The sequence below is a fragment of the Macrotis lagotis genome, chromosome 1 (assembly GCF_037893015.1).
Source record: "Macrotis lagotis isolate mMagLag1 chromosome 1, bilby.v1.9.chrom.fasta, whole genome shotgun sequence".
Taxonomy (NCBI): domain Eukaryota; kingdom Metazoa; phylum Chordata; class Mammalia; order Peramelemorphia; family Peramelidae; genus Macrotis; species Macrotis lagotis.
In genome coordinates this window covers 536,550,443-536,576,671 of record NC_133658.1, presented here as the reverse complement: position 1 = coordinate 536,576,671, position 26,229 = coordinate 536,550,443, and the positions used below count along the sequence as shown (strand labels likewise).

General features: G+C 35.3%; 1 protein-coding gene across 2 annotated transcripts; it reads left to right on the top strand.

The window, feature by feature from the left end:
- The first annotated feature begins 6,249 nt into the window (after window positions 1–6,249).
- EIF2S3 (eukaryotic translation initiation factor 2 subunit gamma) lies at window positions 6,250–22,609 on the top strand. 2 transcript variants are annotated; one of them, XM_074214238.1, is made up of 12 exons: window positions 6,418–6,530; window positions 7,302–7,365; window positions 9,881–10,008; window positions 10,097–10,218; window positions 11,551–11,645; window positions 12,976–13,134; window positions 14,275–14,409; window positions 15,267–15,361; window positions 15,928–16,072; window positions 17,256–17,425; window positions 18,172–18,344; window positions 22,082–22,609. In XM_074214238.1, exons 1-12 carry the CDS (start codon window positions 6,462–6,464, stop codon window positions 22,143–22,145), a joined length of 1,419 nt encoding a protein of 472 aa, XP_074070339.1. In that variant the 5' UTR covers window positions 6,418–6,461; the 3' UTR covers window positions 22,146–22,609. The 2 variants fall into 2 exon arrangements, with proteins under 2 accessions (XP_074070338.1, XP_074070339.1); XM_074214237.1 differs by lacking the exon at window positions 7,302–7,365 and having other exon boundaries at window positions 6,250–6,530.
- The last annotated feature ends 3,620 nt before the right edge of the window (window positions 22,610–26,229 follow it).

Here is a 26,229-nt window from a genome sequence, read left to right as displayed (position 1 = left end):
AATTGACAACTGTTTATGAGATGAGTCAAGTGAAGAGTCAAGGATGACACTAAAGGTGCATCCTAAGTGACTGAAAGAATGGTAGGGCCCTTGATAGAGGGTAAGTTTGGAAGAAGAATTGGCTTTGTATAAAAGATAATTAAGTCCATTGTGCCACCTGGCCATACCTACAATTATTACTATTATTTTTTTTAATTTTAATTTTTTTTCTCTCCCCTTTACTTTTTCGCCCAAGCAAGTCTATCTATGGTGGGAGGGGTATTTTGTTTACTTGTAAACAAGTATATTTTATTAATGTAAAAAAAAAAATTTGTACAAAATGAGAATAAAAAATAAATTAAAAAAAGATATTTAAGGGGGGGGTGCACTTAGGTGGTATAGTAGATAAGAGCACCAGCCCTAGAGTCAGGAGAACCTGAGTTCAAATCTGGTCTCAGATATTTAATAATTACCTAGCTGTGTGACCTTGGGCAAGCCACTTAACCCCTTTGCTTGCGAAAAAACTTAAAAAAAAAAGAGATAATTAAGAATTATGGATTGGTCATAACTATCTTGGATATGCTGAGTTTGAGATGCCTACAAACATCTCACCTGAAGAACCTTTTAACTGAATGTCTAAGTAGTTGGTCAGATTGGAGCTCAGAAGAAAGAGAACTATAAGTTATTGTCACAGAAGTGTTAAGTAATTCAATGAGAAGCAATGAAATAACCAAGTGAAATAACATAAAGACAGGGAAAAAAGGTCTAAATTAGAACCTGGGTATGTTCAAGATGGGGGCATGATATGGATGATAAGTCAGCAAATGAAAATGTAAAGAAGTAGCCTGACAGGTAGGAGGAGAACTAAGATTAAAGTGTCACCAAAAAATGGGGAAGTAGGTTTTATCATGAGATGAGGAGAGGTTGCCAAACATATCAAATGTTGCAGAGGGCCTGATCCTTTAGGAATCAGTTGGCAGAAAGAGACTGAAGATTGGAGAGGGTCAGGATGATCATAGAAATAATCAACTGGGAAAATGGGAGAGGATATATAGGATCAAGAGGTTGACTTTGTGGACTGGTAGGGTCATTTCTTTATCAGCTTAGAATAAAGGAAGAAGGCAAATCAGATCATGTCATGGAGTGACCAGAAAGGGAGAAAAGGGAGCTCTCACATCTGTGGGTGGTCAGAGTCAAAGAAAGCAGGCTAGATACTGGAGTCAGGAATCAAACAGAAGTTTAATTAATTTCAAAGTGAGAAGAATGACTTGCAAGGACACGTGTCTAAGTTGTGGAGAGTGACTCAAGGCAGGGTGGGGAGATCTCAATACTTAAACCTATGACTACTAAGCAGTGAGCTCTGATCCTGGCAATGAGGAATAATAGTAACATAGGTACTACAAATGCTTGTTCAAGCTCAAAGACCACCTGATATTGGTGTGAAAACAATTATGGGATTTTGCTATGGTTAAGGTCATCCAGAGAGTAAGTGTAAAGTACTGCTGTTGTACCAACCTTAGAGCACAGTCTCCCTCCTGGGCCTTAGCTATGGAAAACAGGTTGTCTCCTAATATTGTGACATGTCAAATGGCTTTCCTTTTTTTTTTTCACTAAAATACAAGAGGCCCTCAAATATCCCCTAGTGTTAAGGAATGAAATAATCATTTAAGTATAACTCTCAAACAATGAATGAAAGTACTGAGCTAGATCTCACCTTTAAAATTAAAGTCTTAATATTATTATATATCATTTTTTTTACATCAAGGTTTGTTACATCTTGTTAAATCAAAGGCTCTAAGAAGTCTTTGAACTACCTTTGAATTAGAATGAAGTGATAATGAAAGAGTACAAAAAAATGTAGCTGCCTAAAAATAGCTTGGTATGCCACTAAAATATGTAAAAAAAATAAAAGTAATTGGTATTTCTAATTTTGTCCAATACAGGTTTTGCTTTTCTCTGGTAACTTTTAGTCAGACTAGTTTAAGGGAAAAAAAATAAACCCCCTAATATTAAGAATTTAGACAAAGAGAGACATTTATTTTTCCTTTGGATAAGGTACATAAAAGAAGCTTCAAGACTACACTAGAAAGGAGTAAAAGAGAAATATTGAAATAAAGTAAATTTACTACTTTTAGTTTTACATGTATCTAGATACAATTAGCTAAAATTGTAAATGGATAATTATTTCTTATATTTACAAAGAACTAAAAAGTAACAATGAGATATTAAAACTTTAGTATACCATTTATGGTTTCAATAAAGGTACAATATCTTAAAGGAAAAAACAAATGAACTTAAAAACTCAACAGATATTTCTAGAATAACTAAAAATTTTATATGTAATTTATGTATAAAAACTTATGTGTAAAATGTATGAACAAGCATGGTGATGAAGAAGTGGTAGTAAAAGGCGAAGGGCAGCTCCAAAGGGTCTGTGTTTATTTGAAGATAAAAAGAAGCCTAGGAATCACCAGAATTCTCTAAATGAAACATTGTAGTCTTCACAATTATGTATAAGATTTATGACTGGGATAAAGAATAGAGTCAGAGATGAATCTAGAAAGAGTAGCAAGGTTGTAAACAAAGTGAAATACAGTGATACCTTAATTAGTAAATCTCAAAATAATGTTTTAAAGAAATGACTTCTTGAGTATAAAGTGAGCTAATTATAACAGCCTTCTGAGAAGAGAACATTTGCAATATCTCTATTGAAAGCTACTTGGTGATGGGTTAGGTCTCAGCTCAGGGCTACTAGTCTGATCTATAAAGACTGTTCTTAGAGGAAGGAATATCTTGTGTAATTTTAAGAGTAGTAAGAGAGCCAAAGAATATAACTTATTTTATAGGTTACATAAAGAGAAAAGGACACACCTTTTGGAAAGAAGTGGAAATAATCAATATACTTGCTGTCTTTTTCTCCTAAGATTGCAACTCATGAGACCTACATTCCTCAAGCAGATCAACATTAGTAAGTTCAGTAGATACAATATTTATAGCAGCATTTTTGTTTATAGCAAAGAAGTGGACACAAAATAATTATCAAGTAGGAAATGGCTAAACAAACTGTGATATAGGACAATGATGAAACATTACTATGCCATAAGAAATGATGATTATGACAAGAAGGCAGGGGAACGACTTCTATGAAGGGTTACAAAGTGAAACAGGCAAAACCAGGAAAGCAAAATTTAAAGTATTTGCAATAATGCAAATGGAAAGCTGAAAAGTGTGAATAATTACAATGATCTTATTTGACTTGAAAGATATGAAAATGGAGGTACCACTAGGTAGTGGTGAGGAGGGCAGGTTATGAATGTTGAAAATGAAATAAGCTTGAGTAACAGTTTGATTAACTTTGTTGCATTGTTTTCCCTTTCTTTTTATCCCTTTGCTGGAAGAAGAAGGTACTTTATTAGATATGGCGATATAAAAATAAAATATACAAATAATTTTAAATGGGTTTATTGCTTGAACATTACAGATCACAACTTTATAATTTCTATGCTATTTCAGACTGGTAATGATTTTTCTGAAAAGAAGTGTCATTGGAATGCATTCTCTTTGTTAACAGTTGTAGACCTGTTGCTCTACAGTCAAGGAGGGTGCCCCTGTCACAAGAAAGGTCAAGGTTACTTTTTTGTAATTATTTTATTTTTCTAATTTCATGCTATAGTATCGAGATTACTTTGGGAAACTATTTCTTTGCTTATTAGCTCAGAACCCTCATTCAGAATCTTGGAAAACCTCTATTGTCCAACTCTATACTTCCAAACAATTTGCTTCCAAGCAACCTACTGGAAGCAGCTTCATAACACAAATAGCACAGAAAGGAGACTAAAGAAAGATCTATAAATGGTCTGGTTCTATCTACAGGTGATATAAAGTGAGACATTAGTTGAAACATAAAGGAAGCAAAGGAAACCAGGTAACAGATAAGAAAGAATATTCCAAGCATGGGGATAGCCAATGAAAATGCATGGAATTGGGAGGTAGGGTGTCTTGTTTGAGCAAAAGTAGGAATGCTGGTGTTACTAAATCACAGAAAACATGGTGGGGGGGGGTATAAGAAGCCTCAGAAAGTAAAGACTTTGAATGCCAAAGGATTTTAGATTTGATTCTGGAGGTGATAGGGAGTTATAGGAGTTTACTGAATTTATGGTTGCCATTTTTCAGTATGTTTGATTCTTCCTGACCCTATTTGGGCTTTCCTTGGCAAAGAACCTGGCCTGGTTTGCCACTTCCTTTTCCAGCTCATTTTACAGATGAGGAAACTGAGGCAAACAGGGTTAAGTGACTTGCCCAGGGTCATATAGCTAGTGACTGTCTGAGGCCAGATTTGAAGTCAGGAAGACTTATCTTCCTCCCTCTAGGCCTGTACTCTATCCACTGAGTCACCTAGCTGCGACGGTAATGGCTTAGTAAATAGTCTTTTCATGGTTCAGGTGAAGGGTGGTTATAGGCCTAAATAAGGCTAGTAAGTGGAGAGCAGGGAACAAATACAATTTCTTGAGGTGATAAGACTCTAAGATTTGGAAACTGTTGAATATGGGGTTTGAGGGATAAGAAAAGTGAAATGACTCTAAATGTTGTGAATTTGGGTGACAGTAAGAACAGTGGAGCCTTTAACAGAAATAAAGAAGATAGGTGGTAGGATAAATTTAGGGGAAAAGATAATGTTTAATGTGCCTATGGGATATTCAGAGCAAGATGACTAATAGGCTGTAGGTCAGTTGAGAGATGAGGGCTGGAAATATAAATCTGCATAACACAGGGATGATATATTATCCCACTGAGAAAAGAGAAAGGCAGAATAAAGTTTAAAGACTAATCAGCCCTAGCCAATAGGACAGAAAGGAGACTGAGAAATGGTAGGATAGGTAGGAGGAAAAAAGAGAATAGAGTTAAGGAAAAAATAGACTATCAAGGAGGGGATTGTCAACAGCGACAGAAAAGTGGTACCACAAATAAAGTAAAAAGTGAGTCTTAAAGATCTTACTCTACAGTTGCAATTTTTGATCAGACAGGTGAGTTTTAATACATCTGCATTTTAATAATTGTTAAAATCTTCGTGAACTAATAGATACACAGTAACATGAAAATAAGATTTAAGAAATGGTCCCCCTCACTCTTTTCTCCACCTTTCTTTACATTCATTCCGAACTGGCCAATTTGCTTTGCCACAATAATTGACGGCCTCCCAGCATTACATAACTATCTCACTTTTCCCTCACATCTCATAGACATGAAATAACATATTAATTCTACCTAGTCTTCAAAACCCAGCTCAAAATTAAACTTCTTTGAAGAATCCTTCCCCAGTTCACCAAGTGGATTCTATTTTTGTTATTTTCCCGTATGTTTCCTCAGATGTACCATAAAACTGCATAAGGGCAGGGGCCTGTGTCCAAAGATTTGCATTTCTCTCAGCATTTCTCTCTTATCAGTACTGTCCAAGAAAAAGGTCAGTAATATGCAGGCTGAATAAGAACACAGTATTAGATTTTGTATCCATAAATTAAAAGAATTGTAACTTTTAAAGTCACCTCCTAACATTGTGTCTTCAATTTATGGCTGTTGTCCTCCTCCCGCGTTTTCTGGTCTTACTTCCGACTAACATTTCGCTTCCCCACTCCTGTCCACTATTCCAAGGGTATACGGAACTGGTTTTAAAAAAAGGGACCAAATTGACTCTAAGGAAAAATTTCTGCTTGGCCATTTCCAATCCTGTCCTTAGAATCGGACCTGGAGAATTTTGTCCGGTTAGGTTTGGATCTAACGCTTTGTTTTTTCTTACTAAAGGTGTTGGTGTGGGGGCTTTTCCTTTTCCAGACTCTAGTCAGTCCTCTAGCTTCCAAGGCGAGGGCTGAGACGCGGGTGCGGCCGGCTCGGCGGGCGGGAGCAAGCTGGCGGGGCCGCGGCCCGGCGGCTACCGGGGGTCACTGGGGACCGGTAGGAAGGAGACTCGGAGCCGCCGGACTTTTCGAAACGAAGTCTGCGCCTCGGCCCGACCCCGATTATACAATTATGGAAATGAAGGAGTGCAAAGGAAGTGAAGCCGGCGAGCACGCGGTACAAACGGGGCGAGTAGCGTCTCGCTTTACATTTCCTCCCCGCCCTTCTCTACTAAAATTCCCGGCTCGGCGAGCCGGAAGTGCTTGCCCACGCCGGAAGCGGAAATTGTTTTCCCCTTTGCAGACACGCGCGCCTAGTTGCATCACCTTCCGTCTCTCTGGGGCTTTTGGTCAGGCTGCCCAAGGATTTGCCTGCTCAAATGTCGCTAAGAGCCTTGGGCTGCCAGAGTATGATGTTCACTATGCTCTCCTTCGTAAGCGCCCCACAAGTGCAGGGTTCGAAGCCAGAGAAACCTTGAATGGCGACGGCTTTCTCGTCTTCCAGTCTTGAGGTCTTGCCAGCTCTTGATATAAAGGGGCCTGCGCAGGGTCAGGCGGCCCCCGGGGCAGCCTACTTCCTTTCCGGGCAAGATGGCGGGCGACGAGCCGGGAGTGACTCTGGGGCAGCCTCATCTGTCTCGCCAGGATCTGACCACCTTGGTGAGTCCGCTTTCTGACCCGAGCGCTCGCGCAGGTCTGGATTTGGGGAAGACGCGAAGGCCGCGTGTTCGCGTGGAGGCAGGCGGGGCAGGGTGCAGGGCGGCGCGGTTGAGGGCAAGGCGGCGCCAGCCCGGGCAGGGGCCGCCCGGGACACGGGTGTCCGGCCTGGCGCTTGGGCCGGGCCGGCGCGGAGTCGGGGGTCGGGGGAGACGCAGGGCTGGCGAGGCTGGGAGACCCCGGGGGGGCGGGGAACGTGCGACTCCCTTGGCGGCGGCAGCTACTTCGGCGAGGGGATCCGGGGTTTAGAGGGCCCCGGCTCTCCCCGCCGGGCCTTAGGCTGAGTTGAAGGTCTCTTGGAACCATGCAACAAGCAGGATTTGAATATGTCCGGGGATGTGTGTCTGGAGAGCAAATTAGGAGCGTTGGGAGCAATGGGAAGCGACAATTGATAAACATTTATTGAGCCTCTTCTGTGTGCCAGGCCTGGAGAGACAAAGATAGGTAAAAGAGCCCTTAGTCTCAAGGAGCTCCTGTATAGTCCAAGGGGGCTTTGGCATATCACTGCAAACAACTATGTATGATCTGTTGACAAGACAATAATCAGAAGAGATAAGGGTCTCGAATTAGGGGGGGTCAGGAAAAACTTCCTGTAGAAGGTGAGATTGTAGCCGGAGATTCAAAGAAGTAAGGACGAAGAGGGTGGGGATTGACAATTCACTTTGTTAAGTGGCATTTTACAAATTGATTAAATTGTAAAGTGCTTCCTCACAGGATGTTACCAAGTTGACTCCGCTTTCACATGAAGTTATCAGCAGACAAGCCACAATCAATATAGGTAAGATTAAGTAATTGCTAAAAGAGTACTAGTGGAGTCAGGAGATCTAGACTCTATCCCTGACTAAGATGTATGAACTTCTACAAGTCACTTAAATGCTCTTAAACTGGTATTTCCTCATCAGTTAAATGGAGCACTTATTTGACAGATAATTATGGAGCACTAATCCAGTGCCTATGATGGATGCAAAGAAATATATAACAACATAACTAGAAAGATCTTTGTCATATTTATTTTGTATTGTACTGTATGTGCAATTGTCTATCTTCTCCTTTACTCTATAAATTCTACAGGGACCTGTCTAAACTTTCCCCAGTACTTCTAACAGAGCTTGTCACACTGGTTTGTTAGTGAATGTTGAAAGGAATTTCTAGACACAGGGAATTTGTAGTGGAAAAAACAAGGCTAATCTAAGAAAAGTTAACAATATTCTATTGTATTTTACATTGATGCTGTGCTGACTCCAGAGGGAATTTAAAGAAGCTTTAAATTTCCTCTAGAATAAACCAGTTGCCTTATCACTTTATCATTGCATTATTGTGGGTACCCCATAAGCATTTATTGTCCTACATGAAAGGCATGTGCTAGGTACTGGACATACAAAGGCAAAATTGAAATTGTCCCTTTCAAGAACATCAGGGAGGCAATATGTACACACATAAGTTTATACAAAATAAAAGGCAGTTTTGAAGGAAAGGAGTTTCGTGAGAGAATCAGAAAAGGACTTGTGAAGAAGGGTATCATAGAGCTGAGTTTTGAAGAAAACTAGGGATAAGAGACAGGCTAAGAAGTACATCCCAGGCAGAAGTGGGAGATACAGTGTCATTTGTGAGCAAGAGAAAAACAATTTAGTTATACCATGGAATTCAGGAAGGTGGAAAAGTGAACCAGTGAAATAAGGTAAGCATAAGTTGTGAAATCTACTAAATTATATTGTTATCTTATTCAGTACTAAGTAGCGTATTACTGAATGAAAAGTTGATACTTTTAATGTCAGTATATATGGAGAATAGTAGTTAATGCTTATATGGTGTTTCGAAGTTTGCAAGGTGCTTCATATTTCTAATTTCATCTTCTGTGACAACCTCTTGAGAGACAGTTTTGTAGATGGTATCCTTATTTCACTGAAAAAAGTTGGAAAGATTAAAGAGTTAGCACCAAGGCAGGCATGATATATTGTACTTTCTAAGAATCTTACTCTATTGCTGTAAGTATCATAGTTAACAAGTATTTTCACAGGGATAGATGAACTTCAGCATTAGAGGTAAAACAGTGCTCTTTTAGCTATGAGTTTTTTTACTCAAGTAAATTTAGTAAAAAAGGTTAATTAAAATAAATATATACATATCTACGTATGTATTTATATAGGCAGCCTGTTGTCAGAGTTGAACTATAAGCTTTGATTTCTCATTGTGAAACTGAAAAAAGGATTCTCTGACATTGGCTCTTTTGGTCTGCAGTTTATCTTCAACTGAGCATTGTATTTTTAGTCTACCGAACCACCTTTCTTCCCTTCCCTCCTAACAAGCCTTTTCTATTCCAAAGAAACAGGAGAGACAACATAATCAGGAGAACATTTGGAGTTGGAACACTTTTCTCATCTCAGATCTATAATTGATTAACTGTGTCTTGGAGCAATTTACTTCTCTGATCTCAGTGTTCTCACTTGTAAAATTGTCTGTGACAGTTTTGAATTAGTTTGAATAGAAAGGGAATTGTTCTTCGGTTGAGTAGGAAAAGTTACATGTTAAAAGGTCTTCAATAGAAGTTATTTAAAAAATTAATAACACATCCCCAGCTAGTAGTTATTTAAAGTATACGTAAAGAGTCACATTTTAGAGTACAATTTACTAAACAAACTTTCATCTATTTTGGGAATTTTTTACATATCTTCATATTTCTGTTACTTTTTAAAAGCATGTTGTATTTACTTGAATTTTATTAAGTTATTAAGTGGTATTCAGTTATATAGCTTGAAAGTTTATTATTTAGTGGTGTTTAGTTATGTTGCTTGAAAGGAACATGGTTCATGATAGCAGATTTAATGCTGAAATAAATCTTAGGATATAATTCAGTCCCCTCATTTTATAGATAATGAAAATTAATATTGAGAAACATTAATTTGTCTAAGCCTGTGCAAATTACTATGGATGCTAATTTACAAAGAGATATAAAAAAATGTTCCAAATGTTCTTAAGAACATTATGATTTTCAATGTACTTAGTAATTTTTTGTGTCACATTTCCTGAAAGGTATGTATTGTATATATACATAGTATTCTTTAATGGAAAAGAGGCAGATAATTTTTAGTAGTCGATCAGTTCATTGGAAACACAATTTGCTCAGGTATTATGTTTGTTCTAAAACAAAACTTTGGGCATAAATTATGTAGCATGAAATTTTGACTTTAGTAACAGTAGGACAAATAACACTTTAAACTTGACTCTAATAACAGTTTATCAAGAGATACTTTTGTTTAACTGTTTCTCATTTGATCTTTTGTTTTTGTTTATAGGTACAATTGGCCATGTAGCACATGGAAAGTCAACAGTAGTAAAAGCTATTTCTGGAGTTCATACTGTCCGATTCAAAAATGAACTGGAAAGAAATATTACCATTAAGTTGGGTTATGCCAATGCTAAGGTTAGTTATTTATGTTGGAAAAAGAAAAAATTTACCTTAAGTTTTCACAATGTGTACATTTTTGAGATCTTTTTCATTGAAATTTTAGATTTACAAACTTGATGACCCAAGTTGTTCTCGGCCAGAATGTTACAGATCTTGTGGAAGTAGCACACCAGATGAATTTCCTACAGACATTCCAGGAACTAAAGGAAACTTCAAATTAGTCAGGTGATTAGTTCTGTTGGGATTTTTTTCCTTTTGCATTTCATGTTTTGTTGTCTTTTATGTCATTAAAAAAGCTGTAAGTTAGATGGTCAACTTTAACAGTCACTTAAAATCATATATTGATATTGCTAAGACTGTTCTAAAAATATTGGGTACACAGAAACTTGTTAAATTTGCTCTGGACAAAAGCAGTTTAGAGTCGTTAAGTAATACATGGATGTAAGAGGTCATTTCAAAGTGTTGACGTAATATCCAGTAAATTCCCTATCCCACCTTCCATTGTAAAACTGCTGTTACGGATAAAGCTTTAAAAAAAAGTAAAGGGGGGTTTAATTCTCTTTTCACTAACTTTTTCTTGCCCCCATCCTCTGAATGTTTCCCTGTTTTTCAATAAGGAAATACTGTTGGATCTTAAAAATAGGTTTGGGCCTCCTTAATTTTTGAGTGTCTCCAAAAGAAATTAGGCAGTAACCTACTTTACAGTGTTTCACCTCTTTTATATTAGGTATTTAAAGGCCTTTTAGGTGGTTGTTCACCATAGCTTGCTTATTTAGTAGTATTAAAGATGTTATGTAGAGATTTGTTTTGTGAGCTGCCATTCTGCTGATGAAGTTTTGTGAGATTTTGTCTTAATTTTTAATTGTTATAAAGAATTAAACTTGCAGATACAGACAGTAAAATTAAGGGGGAGAGAGGATCAGAATTGGGAAACAAAGATTAGAGATCAAATCATCTGTTAGCCCTCAAGAAACAGTTTTACAAATTACAAATATAATTTTATAAGAAACATGTTCTCGATATTTAGTTTTCAGTACATCTTAGCTAAAGGAGTAAAGTGCACATTGGAAAGGAAGAGCCCTGGTCTTGGAGGCAGATGACCTGAGTTCCAGTCTTCAGCCTACTGGTTATTCATTATGAGATTTTGGGCAAATTATTTAATCTTTCTAACCTTTAGTTTCCTTATTTGCAATATCATGATAATACTTGCAGTGCCTTCCTCCAGCAGGATTGTTGTGAAGGAAATGTTTTGTAAAGTTTTAATAATTATCAGTGGCTATGTATTATTGTCATCTAGACATAATATATATGATTCTTAAAGACAAATTTCTTGAATTGTTTTAAAGGGTGCTTAACAATTATATTAAAAATGGTTTTTAATAGAGATACATAGCTTAATAGTGTCCCATATTTTATGGTAAGCTCCCTTGATTTTGTTCTGTCTTTCAAAATCAGTTTTCACAAGTGATTTAACCTTAGTAAAATTGTGACTTATTGCATGTTCTAAGTGCAAATAAATTATCTTTGATATTCATCCCCCCCCCCCCCCATTTCTAGACATGTCTCTTTTGTGGATTGTCCTGGACACGATATTTTGATGGCTACCATGCTGAACGGTGCAGCGGTCATGGATGCAGCTCTACTGTTAATAGGTAAATAGAACATAAAAAATTGAATGTATGATAAATCCATTATAGAATATGAAAATAAACATAGATTTTTAGGGAGATATATCTCTAACCTTTTACTGGGATTTGATATCAAGGAGAATATTTATGTCATTTAACCACACATCTCTTATTGTCACAGTACTGATTCAAGTCTAATCTACTATAGCAATTAATTCAAGAAATATTTATTGAGTTTTTAATGCATACCAGGCAGTGTACTAGATACTGGGGATAGAAAGTAAAAAAAAGTTCATCCTTGACCTCAAGGATAATATATTTTACTGCAGGGATACAGTATGGACACAAAGAAATATGTACAGAATAAAGACAGTAGCAGTAAAGTAGGCAAGTACTCATTATGGGTGGACTGAGGGGGCATAGAAAATACTTAAAAGAAGTGGCATCAGAGTTGTGTCCTTAAAGTAGTAGAACAGAAAGGATAACTGATTAAGAAAAGAATTTAAACATCTAAGTTGACTTTAAAGTTACAGATGTATTTCTATAAAAGTTACTTGGAAGCATCTTAATGAAAGTTCTAAAATAAACACTGACTACCTTTGCAATTTATATGTAGTATTTGATATAAACATTTGTTACAGTTAGGACAAAAAAAAAAAGCCAGCATGGAGTATCTTTGCAGAGAAATTCTATGGCTTTTGGTCATAAAACAAACAGCAAAAATTGTGAATAGTTCAAAGCAGCTGATCATCATAATCCAGGATGATTGAAGTAGAAAGGAAGAGATAAACCATACAACAGATCAAAAACATTGCCATTATTTAGTAATGACAGTTCTAGAGTTTCGAGAATTTTTACTCAAGGAAAAGAATCATGACTAATCAAGCAACTGAATGATTACTCAAATATATATTCTGTCCTTTTGACACATTTGTGCACAAAATGTTAAATGAATGTGGGGCATTTGTCATTTCTACATAAAAGAAATGAAAGTAACAATTCCTGGGAAAAGATCTTAAGAATACTCAGATATTTTATCTAGAATAAGCTGAGAAATACCTAGGATACTTTGAGTGGAGTGGGATTTTTTAGGTTGTACCTCATTGATAAAAAAAAACCCAAAAAATAACTGGATATAATTACAATCTTTAACTTAGGTCTTGAATTTGAATAGTAGATCAAAACTTATAAGAATTAGTTTAAAGTCTGTGATGGAAGAAGAGGTGTGACATGGTTAAATTTTATGTATACTGCCAGTAAGGAAAATTAATTTCTTATTTTTAAGTGAATACTTGGTAAATGATTGATAGGTAAATGCTTACCAACTTGTATATTACTACTATTCTTTTTATAGCTGGTAATGAGTCTTGTCCTCAGCCTCAGACTTCTGAGCACCTAGCTGCCATAGAAATCATGAAATTGAAACACATTCTGATTCTACAGAATAAGATTGATTTGGTGAAAGAGAGTCAGGCTAAGGAACAATATGAACAGATCCTTGCATTTGTACAAGGTAAGTAGCTATGATGTGTAAAGTAAGTCAGTATCAAGTATGGTATACTAAAAGTTCCCTTATTTTTATACACACACACACACACACACACACACACACACACACCTCTTTCATAGTAAATACATTTTAATAAAGGTTGCTAAATCTGAACAAAGTTAAGTCCCAAGACTTATTTCTGTATCAAACCCTTTTGTCATTTGACTTAAGCAGTGACACTTAAGTATATTTTTAAAATTTACTATGCTAAAGTACTAAGTATCTAATGCTTATGGAAAGAAGGTCAAACTAATGTGGCAGAAAGCTTGGTACAGTAGGAAACACTTGAATTTGGAGTTTGAACACATGTGTTTGATTCTTAGGACCTGTGTGACTTTCTGCAAGTCACCTAAGATCATTGGACTTAAGTTTGTTGTTCAAAACTATTTGGGATTTTCTTGGCAAAGATGAGTCTTTCTATTCCAAGCCAGTCTTCTATGCATTGTGCCTACCTAGCTGCTCCAAACTTAAATTTACTCATATTTAAAATTAGGATTGTCTAAATTTCCTTCCTAATTTTAATCTATGATCTTGTAATTCTAATCTTTAATTCTTTTCCGTTTATAGATGGGAAAAATATTTTGATACAATTGATCTTAAGCATTTTGGTTTCCCCTAGTTTGTTTCACTTTAGAGAAAACTAGAATGAATTAACTTGATATAAGCTCAGATGGCTTGTAAGAAATCCAACATCTCTATAAAATTACCTTCCTTAAGTCCAAGCATGGTACCTGAAAGACTTGTTTGACATACCAAAAAATTACAGGTCAAACGCTTGCATGGAGGCAATCTTTTGATTAGGAAAGAGTCTATAATTTTGTTAACATTTATTGCAGAATTAATTATGTGAACTCAAACAGTCATGGCATAGTTTCCCTAGTAGGCATTTTACCATTACTTTGTAGAAATATAAAATATTTTTATAATTTTCTATGGGAGAAGTTTCTAATTTTTCTTAGCAAAATTATACCCATACTCAGCCAAAATTTGAGGATGCCTACTAAATTATCTTTCTAGTGCTCCTATATGTCATATAAAGCAAATATTTAATAGTGTGGTTTCTTTAAGACTAAATTTTGAAGCTTTCAATTTTTGGTTAAACAGGTACAGTTGCAGAGGGAGCGCCTATTATCCCAATTTCAGCTCAGCTGAAGTATAATATTGAAGTTGTTTGTGAATATATAGTAAAGAAAATTCCAGTGCCCCTACGAGACTTTACTTCAGAACCCAGACTTATTGGTAAGTTTATATGTTGGTGCTATACGTTTCATTTGACCCTCTTTTCTACCTTTAACTCCCCATACTTCAATTCCAGGGCTCTATGCTTTCATCTGTGAATAGGCGCCATTAATAAAGTTTCAGTCTTCTCTATACATTAGTTGCCACAGTCCCCCTCCTCCCCCAAATTCATCACTTGAGTCAGTCTAATGAGGGTCAAATGCCAGAAATGTAGTCTCAATCTTTAAAGATCATACTTTTTGAAATATTTCCATTTGAGTAAATTAATTACCCCTGTTAATTTTTTATCTTAGGAAACTCATGGTCACCATGTCATGATCAGGCATCCAAGTAGAATTTCAATGATTTTAGCTCCTTTATAAATAGACACAGAAATATACATGTTTTTGATTGGATCTTGTGAAGATAAAGTAATTCGTTTATACCAGGCAATTTGAACTTTTAATTAAAAAAAGGATTATAAAATCCAATTTCAAGATTGCTAGAGTTGAATTCCTCAAAGCATGATGGATTAGTATAAAAAAATAGAAAATGTTTAGAACTGATTATTAAATTTTAATATGTGACCAAATTCTGAAAAAATATCTGGATAATATTATGGGGTTATATCTAACAGAGCAGCAATATTTTGGAACTTCTAAAACTTTTAAGAAAGACTTTCAATGCTCTTAGTTTTAAATTTTTTAGTGCCAGTATATAATCTGAAATCCACAGTACCCCATTCTTTGAATCCATTATTTAATAGTTGTAAAACTTGTATTTATTGATTTGTAACAAAATGCCAGGTTTCTATAATTTTGAGAAAGTTAATCTGACATTTGCTAAAAGTCTTGTGACTTTTTTCCTTTTTTTTTTAGTTATTCGGTCTTTTGATGTCAATAAGCCTGGTTGTGAAGTTGAAGACCTTAAGGGTGGTGTGGCTGGTGGTAGTATTCTCAAAGGAGTGTTAAAGGTAATCTTTAAGAAAAAATCCAATTCATTAAAACAATCCTCTCTCTTTCCCCTGATCTACCCAAAAGAAAGAGCAGAAAAAAATTATAAATATGACAAATGACATCTTAATTCATAAGCTGTTACATACATGCTTTTTGCTTTATCTTCCCTGTCTAAATTGTAAGCCCAATTTGAGTAGGGGTTATTTATATTACACTTTTTATGATCCTACAGCATCTAATTGAATGTTTGAGATTTATCTAGTGTTTGATTAATGATTTGTTATTGGTTGTGATTTTTTAAAAATTTTATTTATTTAAGGCAGTGGGATTAAGAGTGACGTGCCTAAAGTCACATAAGTAATTAAATGTTTGAGGCCAGATTTGAATTAAGATCTTCCTGACTCCAGGGCTGGTGCTCTATTCACTGCATCACCTAGCTGCCCACTATTGGTTGTGATTTTGAAAATAATTTTTGATTTCTACCTCTTAATTAAAAAAAAACCCAACTTATAACAAATTCCTTGAAATAGTGACTATCTAGATGTTACTCTATGCTTCTCATGAACTTTTTACTTATTTCTAGGTGGGTCAGGAGTTGGAGGTCAGACCTGGCATTGTCTCTAAAGATAGTGAAGGAAAACTCATGTGTAAGCCAATCTTTTCCAAAATCGTATCACTTTTTGCAGAACATAACGATCTTCAGTATGCTGCTCCTGGAGGCCTTATTGGTAAGGGCTTTATTTTCTATTTGAAAATTATTTTCCTAGTAAACCAAAGCAGAAACAGAAGATAATTTTTTGGAAGAAGAAACCTGTAAATTGTAAAATCTTGATTTTCAAATTATGAATGTACTTTTTGGCTCTTAGGGAGTTATAAAAAGTTAAATCACTTGATCTATTTTTTTAATCTGAAAACAAAAAAAAGATTTTAGTATATATTTTTATTAATCTCTGGCTAATAAATTTTGTATATGTATTTGTAGAGATTTAGCAGTGTGGTATGGCACTTGACTACACTGATTTTTTCCTTTTTTAAAAATCTGTATGTATTTATGACAGTACTTAAATATGTCATCTAGTTCATGTCATTATTATATTTGGACTAGTATGGCAGATTTGAGAATTGTGAGGAAAGAGAAGATATGCCATTATTTGATTTCTTCAAGGATTGATAATAGAATTTCTAGCTTATCTGGGCTTTTACTATTTGACTGCACTGGTGCAGAAGTATTCACTGATGCTGATGCAAGAATGCAAAACTAGTAATAAGCATAAATTTAGACTTAGATGAGTCCTTATTAAGTCCAACTCCCTTTACAAGGGAAATGGGACCCATCAATTTTAACCTGCCAATTTTAGAGTTCCAAACATTGGAGGTTATTTTGTTGTTTTTTTTTTTAACTGCTGTTTTTGGTGGTAATGCTCCAGTGAGGAAGAAAAAGGTTCTTTTGGCTATTTGTGGGATTTTTAGTTATGATTTTCCCCTCCTTTCTTATGATCACAGATAATAGATGACTATTTTTCTCTAGCTGCATCATGTTTGACACTTAAATTTTTTGTTTTTTTTTAAAGGTCAGTAATGAGATGTAAGACATTGTTTCATATCAGACTCTGTTAATTGATAGTTATCAAACTGACTAAATTTCCAATTAATTTTAAGTTTACTATTATAATTTTTTTCCTGTTTAAAAGTCAGATTTGGATCTTGTTTCCAATTCTTCTTTTGACTGACTTAATTTTAACTTTTTGTGTGTAGAATTCCTACTTGAAAACACTTCACTTTTATGAAGAAAACTATTACAGAAATGCAGATTGTGATGCACTGAATTTTATAGTTTGTTACAATCTATAATATTTTACAAATACTTTCAGACATAAGATGTAAAATTCAAAATAATTCATTTTACTTTAGGTGTTGGAACAAAAATTGATCCAACTTTGTGCCGAGCTGACAGAATGGTGGGACAGGTTCTTGGTGCAGTTGGAGCATTGCCTGAAATCTTCACAGAGTTGGAAATTTCCTATTTCCTTCTTAGAAGACTTTTAGGTGTGCGTACTGAAGGAGACAAAAAAGCAGCAAAGGTAAGTATTGCAAAATACTGTTTTTTGTGAAACCTTAACCAAAGAAAGTATTTTAGTAGTCACTCTAAAAGGTGACAAAGATCAGGAAAAGAAGCAAAGATTTGAGGCATATGGTTATATTTTTAGAAGCAAAACTAACCATACAACTTAACAAGTGTCTTCCTGTACTCCCTATATTTTGTTCTTATGTTACGTATATTTAAAAACTGTTCTTTCTTTGCCTATATTAGTACAGAAAAATGCATTTGTGGGAGACCTAAATCTGGAGGCAGTGATACGATACACTGCCTTTTCAAACCATTATTATATATTTTGGTGTTCTTTTAGTAAGTTATCATTAATTTAAAAAAAAATTGTCAGTGTTTTGTTAAGGGTCTTCTTCCTCCTGGTGTCATCTTGTTACACTTTACCTGCCATTAAATCCCTAATAGCCTTGAAGAAATTCAGTCATAAGTCTGAATTTTATCTTTTAATGGAAGGAGCTCAGGTCAAATTGGCCAACTCTTTTGACAGTTATAAATAACTACAGGTTAGATCCCAATATTTTGAAAAATGTGGAATAAAATTTTCCAAGACTTAATTTCCATTCATTTCAAGCAATAACTTTGAAACTTCAAGGACATTAAAACAGTTAAGTGATTCCTCAAAATTCATTTTAACTGAATTTTATCTAATATAATTACTAAGCTACTTCAAGAAACATTTTCTTAGTTCCCTGTCCCTCTTTGAATTTCTCCTTTTTCTAGGTGCAAAAATTGTCTAAGAACGAAGTGCTCATGGTGAATATAGGCTCATTGTCTACTGGCGGAAGAGTCAGTGCAGTAAAAGCTGATTTAGGCAAGATCGTTCTTACTAATCCTGTGTGCACAGAAATAGGAGAAAAAATTGCCCTTAGTCGAAGAGTTGAGAAACACTGGCGGTAAGTCACTCTGAGGATAGGTGCGTGGGTAATTCTTGGAGGAATTTTCCTTTCTTTTTCTATCACCTCATTGTAGATCTCTACATTGGAATTTAGTCAGATTTTAACCTTTATATCCTAATACATTAAATGCATTCAAATCTAAATTTGCTAACTTTTTGTCAGAAGTACCATACTTTTTTGGCAGTGAATCTTCAAGATCTCATCATATATGTATTTTTTTATTTCTGATTTGATTTTTATGAATTTAACAAATACCAAATAGAATGGGTATTTGCATTTATATAGTAGGTCAGAAATTTACATAGAACTTACAGGTCTCTATTATGTAGACTTTTTTTTAAAGCATGTAAAACCTGCCAATAAGTTCTAGAACTGCCCTGCTTGTCTGATCTTCCTTCTGTTCTTTTCTCTCCCATTAAAAAAAAAAGATGTGGGGTTGGGGGGGATTGCAGATCCTACCCCTATTTCCTTTGGTCCTCTCCCCCTTACCCCCTTAACCTTAAGAGTCATTTTTATTTCGACTTCCTTTATGAAGTCAGTTTCCATTCCTTGTCCCTACTCTGACCTAGGCCATCATTGCCATCTTCTGCATTCCCCAGAATTGTGACTCATTTTGTTATATTATCTGATATGGAATCCCATTTCAGTTCAGGAGTGTCTTTTGTGTGTATAGCACTTTTAGGTTCTCTGTGAGTTACAATGCTCAGCTAACATAGTTCTTACTCTCATGTTACTTTGTAATCTGTTAGAGAGATTGCCCAAAAATAATATGAAAAGAGAAGATTATAAGAGTTTTTTTTAGGTTTATAGTTATAAGGGATCTTCAAGGCCAAGCTACTGATTTTTTTGTTTGTTTTTGCAAGACAGTTGGGTTAAATGACTTGCCCAAGGTCACATAGCTAGGTAATAACTAAGTGTCTGAGGCTGGATTTGAACTCAGGTCCTCCTGACGCCTATGCCAGTCAACTCATTTGTTTCAGAGATGAAATTAGCTTAGGCAGAAAGAGAATAGGTGATATGTTCATGTAGATCTGAGGAGAATTTAGTATCAAAGTTTCTTGAAGGAGGTAATAATTATATTTGTTTTAAAGGATGAACCTGAAATTCAGTAAATGAAAACAGAGTAGCATTTCAGGCATAAGAATAGCCTGAGTAAAAACATAAAAGGCAAGAACCTTACAGGACATGGAAATCTAGAGCCAGAATAGACTTCTAAAAAAGACTATTTGGTCCAGCCCCCTTGTTTACATTGGAGCAATATATGAGGGCAGTGAATCTGATCTCATTTTGACCAAAATATAGAGCACATAGGACATGTATGAAATAGTACTAGAAAGATATTTTGGCACTGGATGCCCAACAGGAGTTTGAACTTGCCTTATGTAAAAGGACACTGAAGATTTTGAGTCTGGGAATGTTGAGTGAATTGATGCATAAGGAAGATAAACCTGGGTTCAGTATTAAGCATGGTTTGGAGATAGGAAAATTTCTAAGGAGATTTATTCTATTGTATAGTATAGGTAATAATGAATGTGCCCAGTGGTGGCAGTAGAAAACAAAAGGTGGAGATAAATGCTATTAATATAGCAGACAATTTTAATAAGTCTTGATAACTTAGTGTGATAGAAAAAAGTTAAAACGCTATATTTTTAAATGTGGGAAGCTATGTAACATTTAATAAAAATCAGGAAAGATGGGGGGGAGATCAACTAGGTTTTGGACATCAGAAGCTGATGTAGCAAAGTGTCCTTTAGGTAGTTCAAGGTCCCCAGTCTGTATATGTATTTAATCATTTCTCAGTCTTGTCCAACACTTTGTGGTCCTATTCTTGGCAAAGATAATGGAATGGTTTGTCATTTCTTTCTTCAGATCATTTACAGATAGGGGTGTAGGGCAAACAGAAGTACAATGTTAAGTGTCTGGGACTAGATTTGTAGTTTAGGAAGATAAGTGTTCCTGACTGCAGGCCCAGTACTCTATCCATTGTATAAACTAGCTCCCCAGTCTATACTTTGGGAAGAAAGGTCAGGGATATAGAAAAGGAATGGGGAATCATCTTTATGAAAGGGATAAAGTTTCTAAGACCCTTGGGGTGGCTAGGTGGCAGTGGATAGAGCACCAACCCTGGAGTCAGGAGTACCTGAGTTCAAATCCAGCCTCAGACACTTAATAATCACTTAGCTGTTTGGCCTTGGGCAAGCCACTTAACCCTATTTGCCTTGCAAAAACCTAAAAAAAGAAAAGTTTCTAAGGCCCAGTTTATTTGCAATTTGATTTTCTTGTCTAGACCCCATCACTTTCTTTCACTACACTAGTTTCATTTTGACTTTGATGTAAATATTTTTTTTTATAGCAAGGGCCATCTTTTTAAAATAGTTCTCTTACATATCATTTGGAATAAACAAAATAGGAACTCGTGTGGAGTAGAGTTTAACCTCAAAAATGTTAGAATTTTTGTTTTTTTAAATAAAATTCTTTTTGGGGTATGTACTGAAATCACTATAATTTTATCCTTTTGTTTTATTATACTTAGTTAATGAGAGAGTACATCCCTTTTTTATGATTAAAGAAAAATTTGATGTACCTCTGTTGTGGGGGTTTACTGAGCTAGATTTCATAATCCTGTATGACATGCCAATGTCTGATATTTGCTATGCTTGATTTTATTTGTTGCAATGTTTTGTTTTCAATTGTTCTCCCTCGCCCTCCCTCCCCAGAATGAAAAGAGAATTAATGTAACATTTTAAAAAGTAATACACGGAAGAGAACAGAAGGAAATTTAAAGGGAAATGCAGACAAGTAGGATAGTTCTGGAACTAATGTTAAATATTTTTTTAAAATGTCTCGAATAATGTGGTCTCACATAGGATCTTCTTTGTGTGTGTGTGTATATGTATGTATATATAAATGATCTTTATTGTTGTTTTTATCAAGTTCATAACAATAAAAATAAAATTTTAAAGTAAGTACATTTTTCTCACTATATGCTAGCCTGTCTATTGATATCAGTAATAGTTTACATTTATATATACACAAGTGCTTTCATCATCATAACCCTACCTGGTGAATAATGTAAGAATTAATATCCCTATTTTATGGTAGTAAAAATCTAGGCTTAAATAGAAGATCATTTGATTCTAAGACCAGTGATTTTCATTATGCATCACACAGGGCTAGTTAGAGATTACCAGGAAACCATGATTTGTATTGGGTTTCTGTGTAATTTAATAGATGATACCTTCTGCATGAGATCTTTCTCCAGTATTCACAGCTTCTAGAACTTCCATCTTAAAGAGGCAGGCTGGAATTATTTATAAAAAGGTACACCCAAGATAAAAATTAGATGGAAGCTTCTTAAGGATATAAATTTGGGGATTTTTGTGGTTTTTGTTTTGTTTTGCATATTGGTAATCAGAGTACATAACATGGTACCTGCTACACAGTAAATGCTTGATGTACTTGTTTGCACATTTGAAAAGGCTTTATAAAAATCAGCTGTTATTATAGCTTAACCCCACTTTACCCATTAGTATCTCATTGTGGACATAGGATTAATCTTCAGGAAATTAATTTTGTCCTACTAAATGATTTTTGAGCCCAAATACTGTTTTCAGATGTTGTTTATCTATAGAAATGAGTTAGGTTGTCCCCAGGCACTTAGGTGGCTTCTATTTATAAAAATTGTGTCATAGAAGTGGATTCATCATTATTAATGTTATGTTTTCATTTTACAGTTTAATTGGCTGGGGTCAGATAAGAAGAGGAGTGACCATCAAGCCAACGGTAGATGATGACTAAAGAACTCTCACTGAAGGCCTAACTTGGCTACGGAAAGAGATGCCACTTAAATCTAGGGGTATATTTTCAGAGCAATAATGGGGAATTAATTTCACAGTTCGTTACATTTAGTGAATGCTGGATGGTTTTCTCATTTCTTGTGATGAAAATTTAACCTCTGGTATTAAAATACTAGTCAGTGTCTGCAATAAATGTAAAAATTGGCATAATGGTGGATTTGTTCCACATTTTAGCAGAAATTAATCATTCTCATACCACATGTCTAATTTATACATCAGTGCAGGTTTGAAATTAAGATATATTTACAACAGTCAAGACATCTTCACTGTAGTACATTTAACAAAACCTGTTTGAAATAAAATTTTTCTTATTTTTTCATTGTTTCTTTGAATAGCTCCAAGGCCTCAAAAATTGTTTCAACCGCAAAGTACTTAAAGAAATAAAACTTTTTTTGAAGACCCAAATTCTAATTTGCCCCATGATTTTTGCTGTTTTTTTCCCTCTGACACTGAATATGGAATAGATATATTGGAGATAAATTGACTTTAATGCAAAATTCCCATTTTCAAGTAAATAGGAATTCTGTTATAATTAACTGAAACACCCCTGCTAGTTTGGGATGTATTTAAATATATTCTATATATGAACTAGAAAATACAGTGCTTTCTAGGATTTTTCCCACTTGCCCCCAATGGGTCACTATTGGTCAACAGATAAAGACTCCTTGCTTTTAATTACCTTCAAAGCATCCAGCTGAGTGTTCCCTTTGAAAGGAATTTTAAGTAAAATATTAGTTATCTGTAGTAAAAATTGAGTATTCCTAATCAGTTTTCTTTTTCAGCATTAACAACTCTGACTCTTTTCTAATGTCTTAATGTTGTTATTTTAATTATGTTTGAGAAACCATGCAAAGTAATGAAAAATCAATTGAGTGGGAAAATCTGAGTATAATTCTCATCTGTAGCTTGTCACTATCCTTTCAGTGTCCAGTCATCCCTTAGGAGAATACATTATAAATCAGTGAAGGGAGTTATACCATGAGAAGTTCTCTATATTGGTTAATCACTGATGATTTGCACTCCCCCCCAAAAAAAGTTGACATTATGGGGGAGTAGGAGAGTCACTTATTCTGTTCATTTACAAATGCCTTTTAACTCAGTCCTTAACTAACCTCCAGTTATCTAAACACTTAATCTTAAAACTCTCAGCCACAAAACTAGAAGCATGGCAAGAAAATAGCACCTCTGAGGTGAGGAATGCTAAAGAATCCCTCCTTTTGAAGTATTATTACATTAAAAAAAATTAAATTGACTCTTTGGATCCCTGGGGCAGGACTAGGAGCAAGCAACTAGTAGAAATTGGAAAAGTCAGTTTAGGAAATTACAAAGGAAATTTTTCTTTCATGTAGAAATTAGAGAAGGAAACAAACTGCAAGTTCAAGCCCTTTTCAAACCTGAATCTAGCATATTGGTGGGAGACTTTTTTTTATTTTAGAAAGGTTTTGTTTATTTTGAGTTTTACAATTTTTCCCCTAATCTTACTTCCCTTTCCCCACCTCCCCACAGAAGGCAGTTTATTAGTCTTTACATCATTACCATAGTATGCATTGATCTAAGTTGACTGTGATGAGAGAGAAATCATATCCTTAAGGAAGAAAAGTAGTATGAGATATATCAGAATTATATAATAAGACAATTTCTTTTAAAAAGTAAAAGTACATAGAAAGTCTTTGGTCTTTGTTCAAACTCCACAATTCTTTCTCAGGATACAGATGGCATTCTCCATTGCAGATAGACCTTAATTGTGCCTGATTGTTGCCCTGTTGTTATGAGCAAGTCCATTAAGGTTGATCATCATCATCATCACTCCCATGTTGCTCTAAGGGTCTACAATGTTCTTCTGGTTCTGCTCATCTCACTCAGCATCAGTTCATACAAATCCCTCCAGGCTTCCCTGAATTTCCGTCCCTGGTTTCTGATAGAATAATAGTGTTCCATGACATACATATACCACAGTTTGTTAAGCTATTCCCCAATTGATGTACATTCCCTCAGTTTCCATTTCTTTGCTACCACACATAGCTACTACGAACATTTTTGTACAGGTGATGTTTTTACCCTTTTTCATGAGTCTCTTTGGGGTAGAGAAGTATTGCTGGATCAAAGGGTATGCACATTTTTGTTATCTTTTGGGCATAATTCCAAATTGCTCTCCAGAAAGGTTTGATGAATTCATAGCTCCACCAACAATGTATTAATGTCCCAAATTTCCTGGTGGGAGACATTTTGAAGTCAGGTCCCCTTTCCCAAAAAAGTCACACAGATGAGTGTCCCCCCCCCCCCCATTATTAAGCACCTTGGGTCTAAACCTAGCAGTATGATCACTTAATAATTGGGTGCAGCTAGGTGGCACAGTGAATAGAGCACTAGTCCTGGAGTCAGGAGGACCTGAGTTCAGTTTTGATCTCAGACACTTAATTACCTAGCTGTGTGACCTTGAGCAAGTCACCTAACCCTATTACCTTGCAAAAAAACCCCTAAAGATTGTCATTTTTTGGCATAATTCCAAATCAGCTAGGTGGCGCAGTGGATAGAACACTGACCCTGGAGTCAGGAGTACCCGAGTTCAAATGGGGCTTCAGACACCTAATAATTACCTAGCTGTGTGGCCTTGGGCAAGCCACTTAACCCCATTTGCATTGCAAAAACCTAAAAAAAAAATTCCAAATGCTATAATGTTTATAGTATCCATTGTTAAATTAGCAGAACCTTGGATAAATAAGGATCTATGCAATATCAGGAACCCCTAATCCCTGAAGGAGGTGCCTATGTGGCACCTATAATATTTTACAAGGGGTATATAAAGCATTTTTATACCGACTTTCCCAAGAACCGTGTGGTTGCCAAAATAGCTTAGAACTACACAAAGACCTTTGGGATACCCTGCATTTGACTGGAAACAGTTTTGCTTTTTGATATGAAAAGTTTTATTGCATTCCAAAAACCTTTTTTTCTGCATTTTACCAGCATTGTGTAGTATTTAATGTAGTGCTACATTAAGATTCAAGATTTGAGTTTGAATCTCATTTTTGCTACTTATTGCCAAGCTCATTAATTAATCTTTCCAAGTTACAATTTCCTCATCTGTAAAATGAAAATAATCATGCCTACTTGATGAGATGGTTGTGAAATATGTTGAATGTGATCCATTGTCTTGCTTCATGCTTTTTGTTAACTGCTTTAGTAGAAAATTTGCCTGCAGACCTCTTGATCTCCTACTTTAGATTATTGTTCAGTTATCTAGGCTATTATTTGTATAGTTCCTGACAGCTACTAAGTTTTTCATTAATCCTCACCACCAGGAGAAGAGTATTGTAACTTAAGAAAGGAGGAAATTGAGGTTCTGAGGGGAAATGACTCACCCAAGATCAGTTAGCTAATGGGAGGACCTGACAAATATTTCTGATTTTTAACTCCAGGACTTTCTACTACAGATTACCCCCTAAATTTCTTCTATTTTCTTTTTTTTTTTTGTAAGGCAAACGGGGTTAAGTGGCTTGCCCAAGACCACACAGCTAGGCAATTATTAAGTGTCTATGTCACATTTGAACTCGGGTACTCCTGACTCCAGGGCCAGTGCTCTGTCCACTGCGTCACCTAGCTGCCCCAATTTCTATTATTTTCAACAAATACTTGAATCTCAGCATATTATCAGTCCCTCTTGCTTCATGTGCAAGATGCTACGAAATATACAAATTACAAATATACAAATACAAAAAGGAGTTCTTCCATCAAATAACTTGTAGAGACCTGACCTAAGTGCAAAAAAAATTTAGTAACAAAAAGGTAAATAATTGACTAATTTTTTTAAAATGCCTCAAGGTGGGACAGCTAGGTGGTGTGTACCTACCCTGTCAGGTTGGACCGGAGTTCAAATTCTGACCCCAGACACTTAATAATTGCTTAGCTATGTGACCTCGAGTCACTTAACCCCATTGTCTTAAATAAATAAATTTTTTTTAAATGCTCCAAGGTATTTCCTGGGTAAGTGACAAATGAATATGATGGTATGGAATGGAATTAAG

Coding starts and splice junctions, on each gene's coding strand:
- EIF2S3 (XM_074214237.1), top strand. CDS start 6,350: ATGGCGACGGCTTTCTCGTCTTCCAGTCTTGAGGTCTTGCCAGCTCTT. Junction 10,219..11,550: donor GGAAACTTCAAATTAGTCAG/GTGATTAGTTCT, acceptor CCCCATTTCTAG/ACATGTCTCTTTTGTGGATT. Junction 17,426..18,171: donor GAGACAAAAAAGCAGCAAAG/GTAAGTATTGCA, acceptor TCCTTTTTCTAG/GTGCAAAAATTGTCTAAGAA.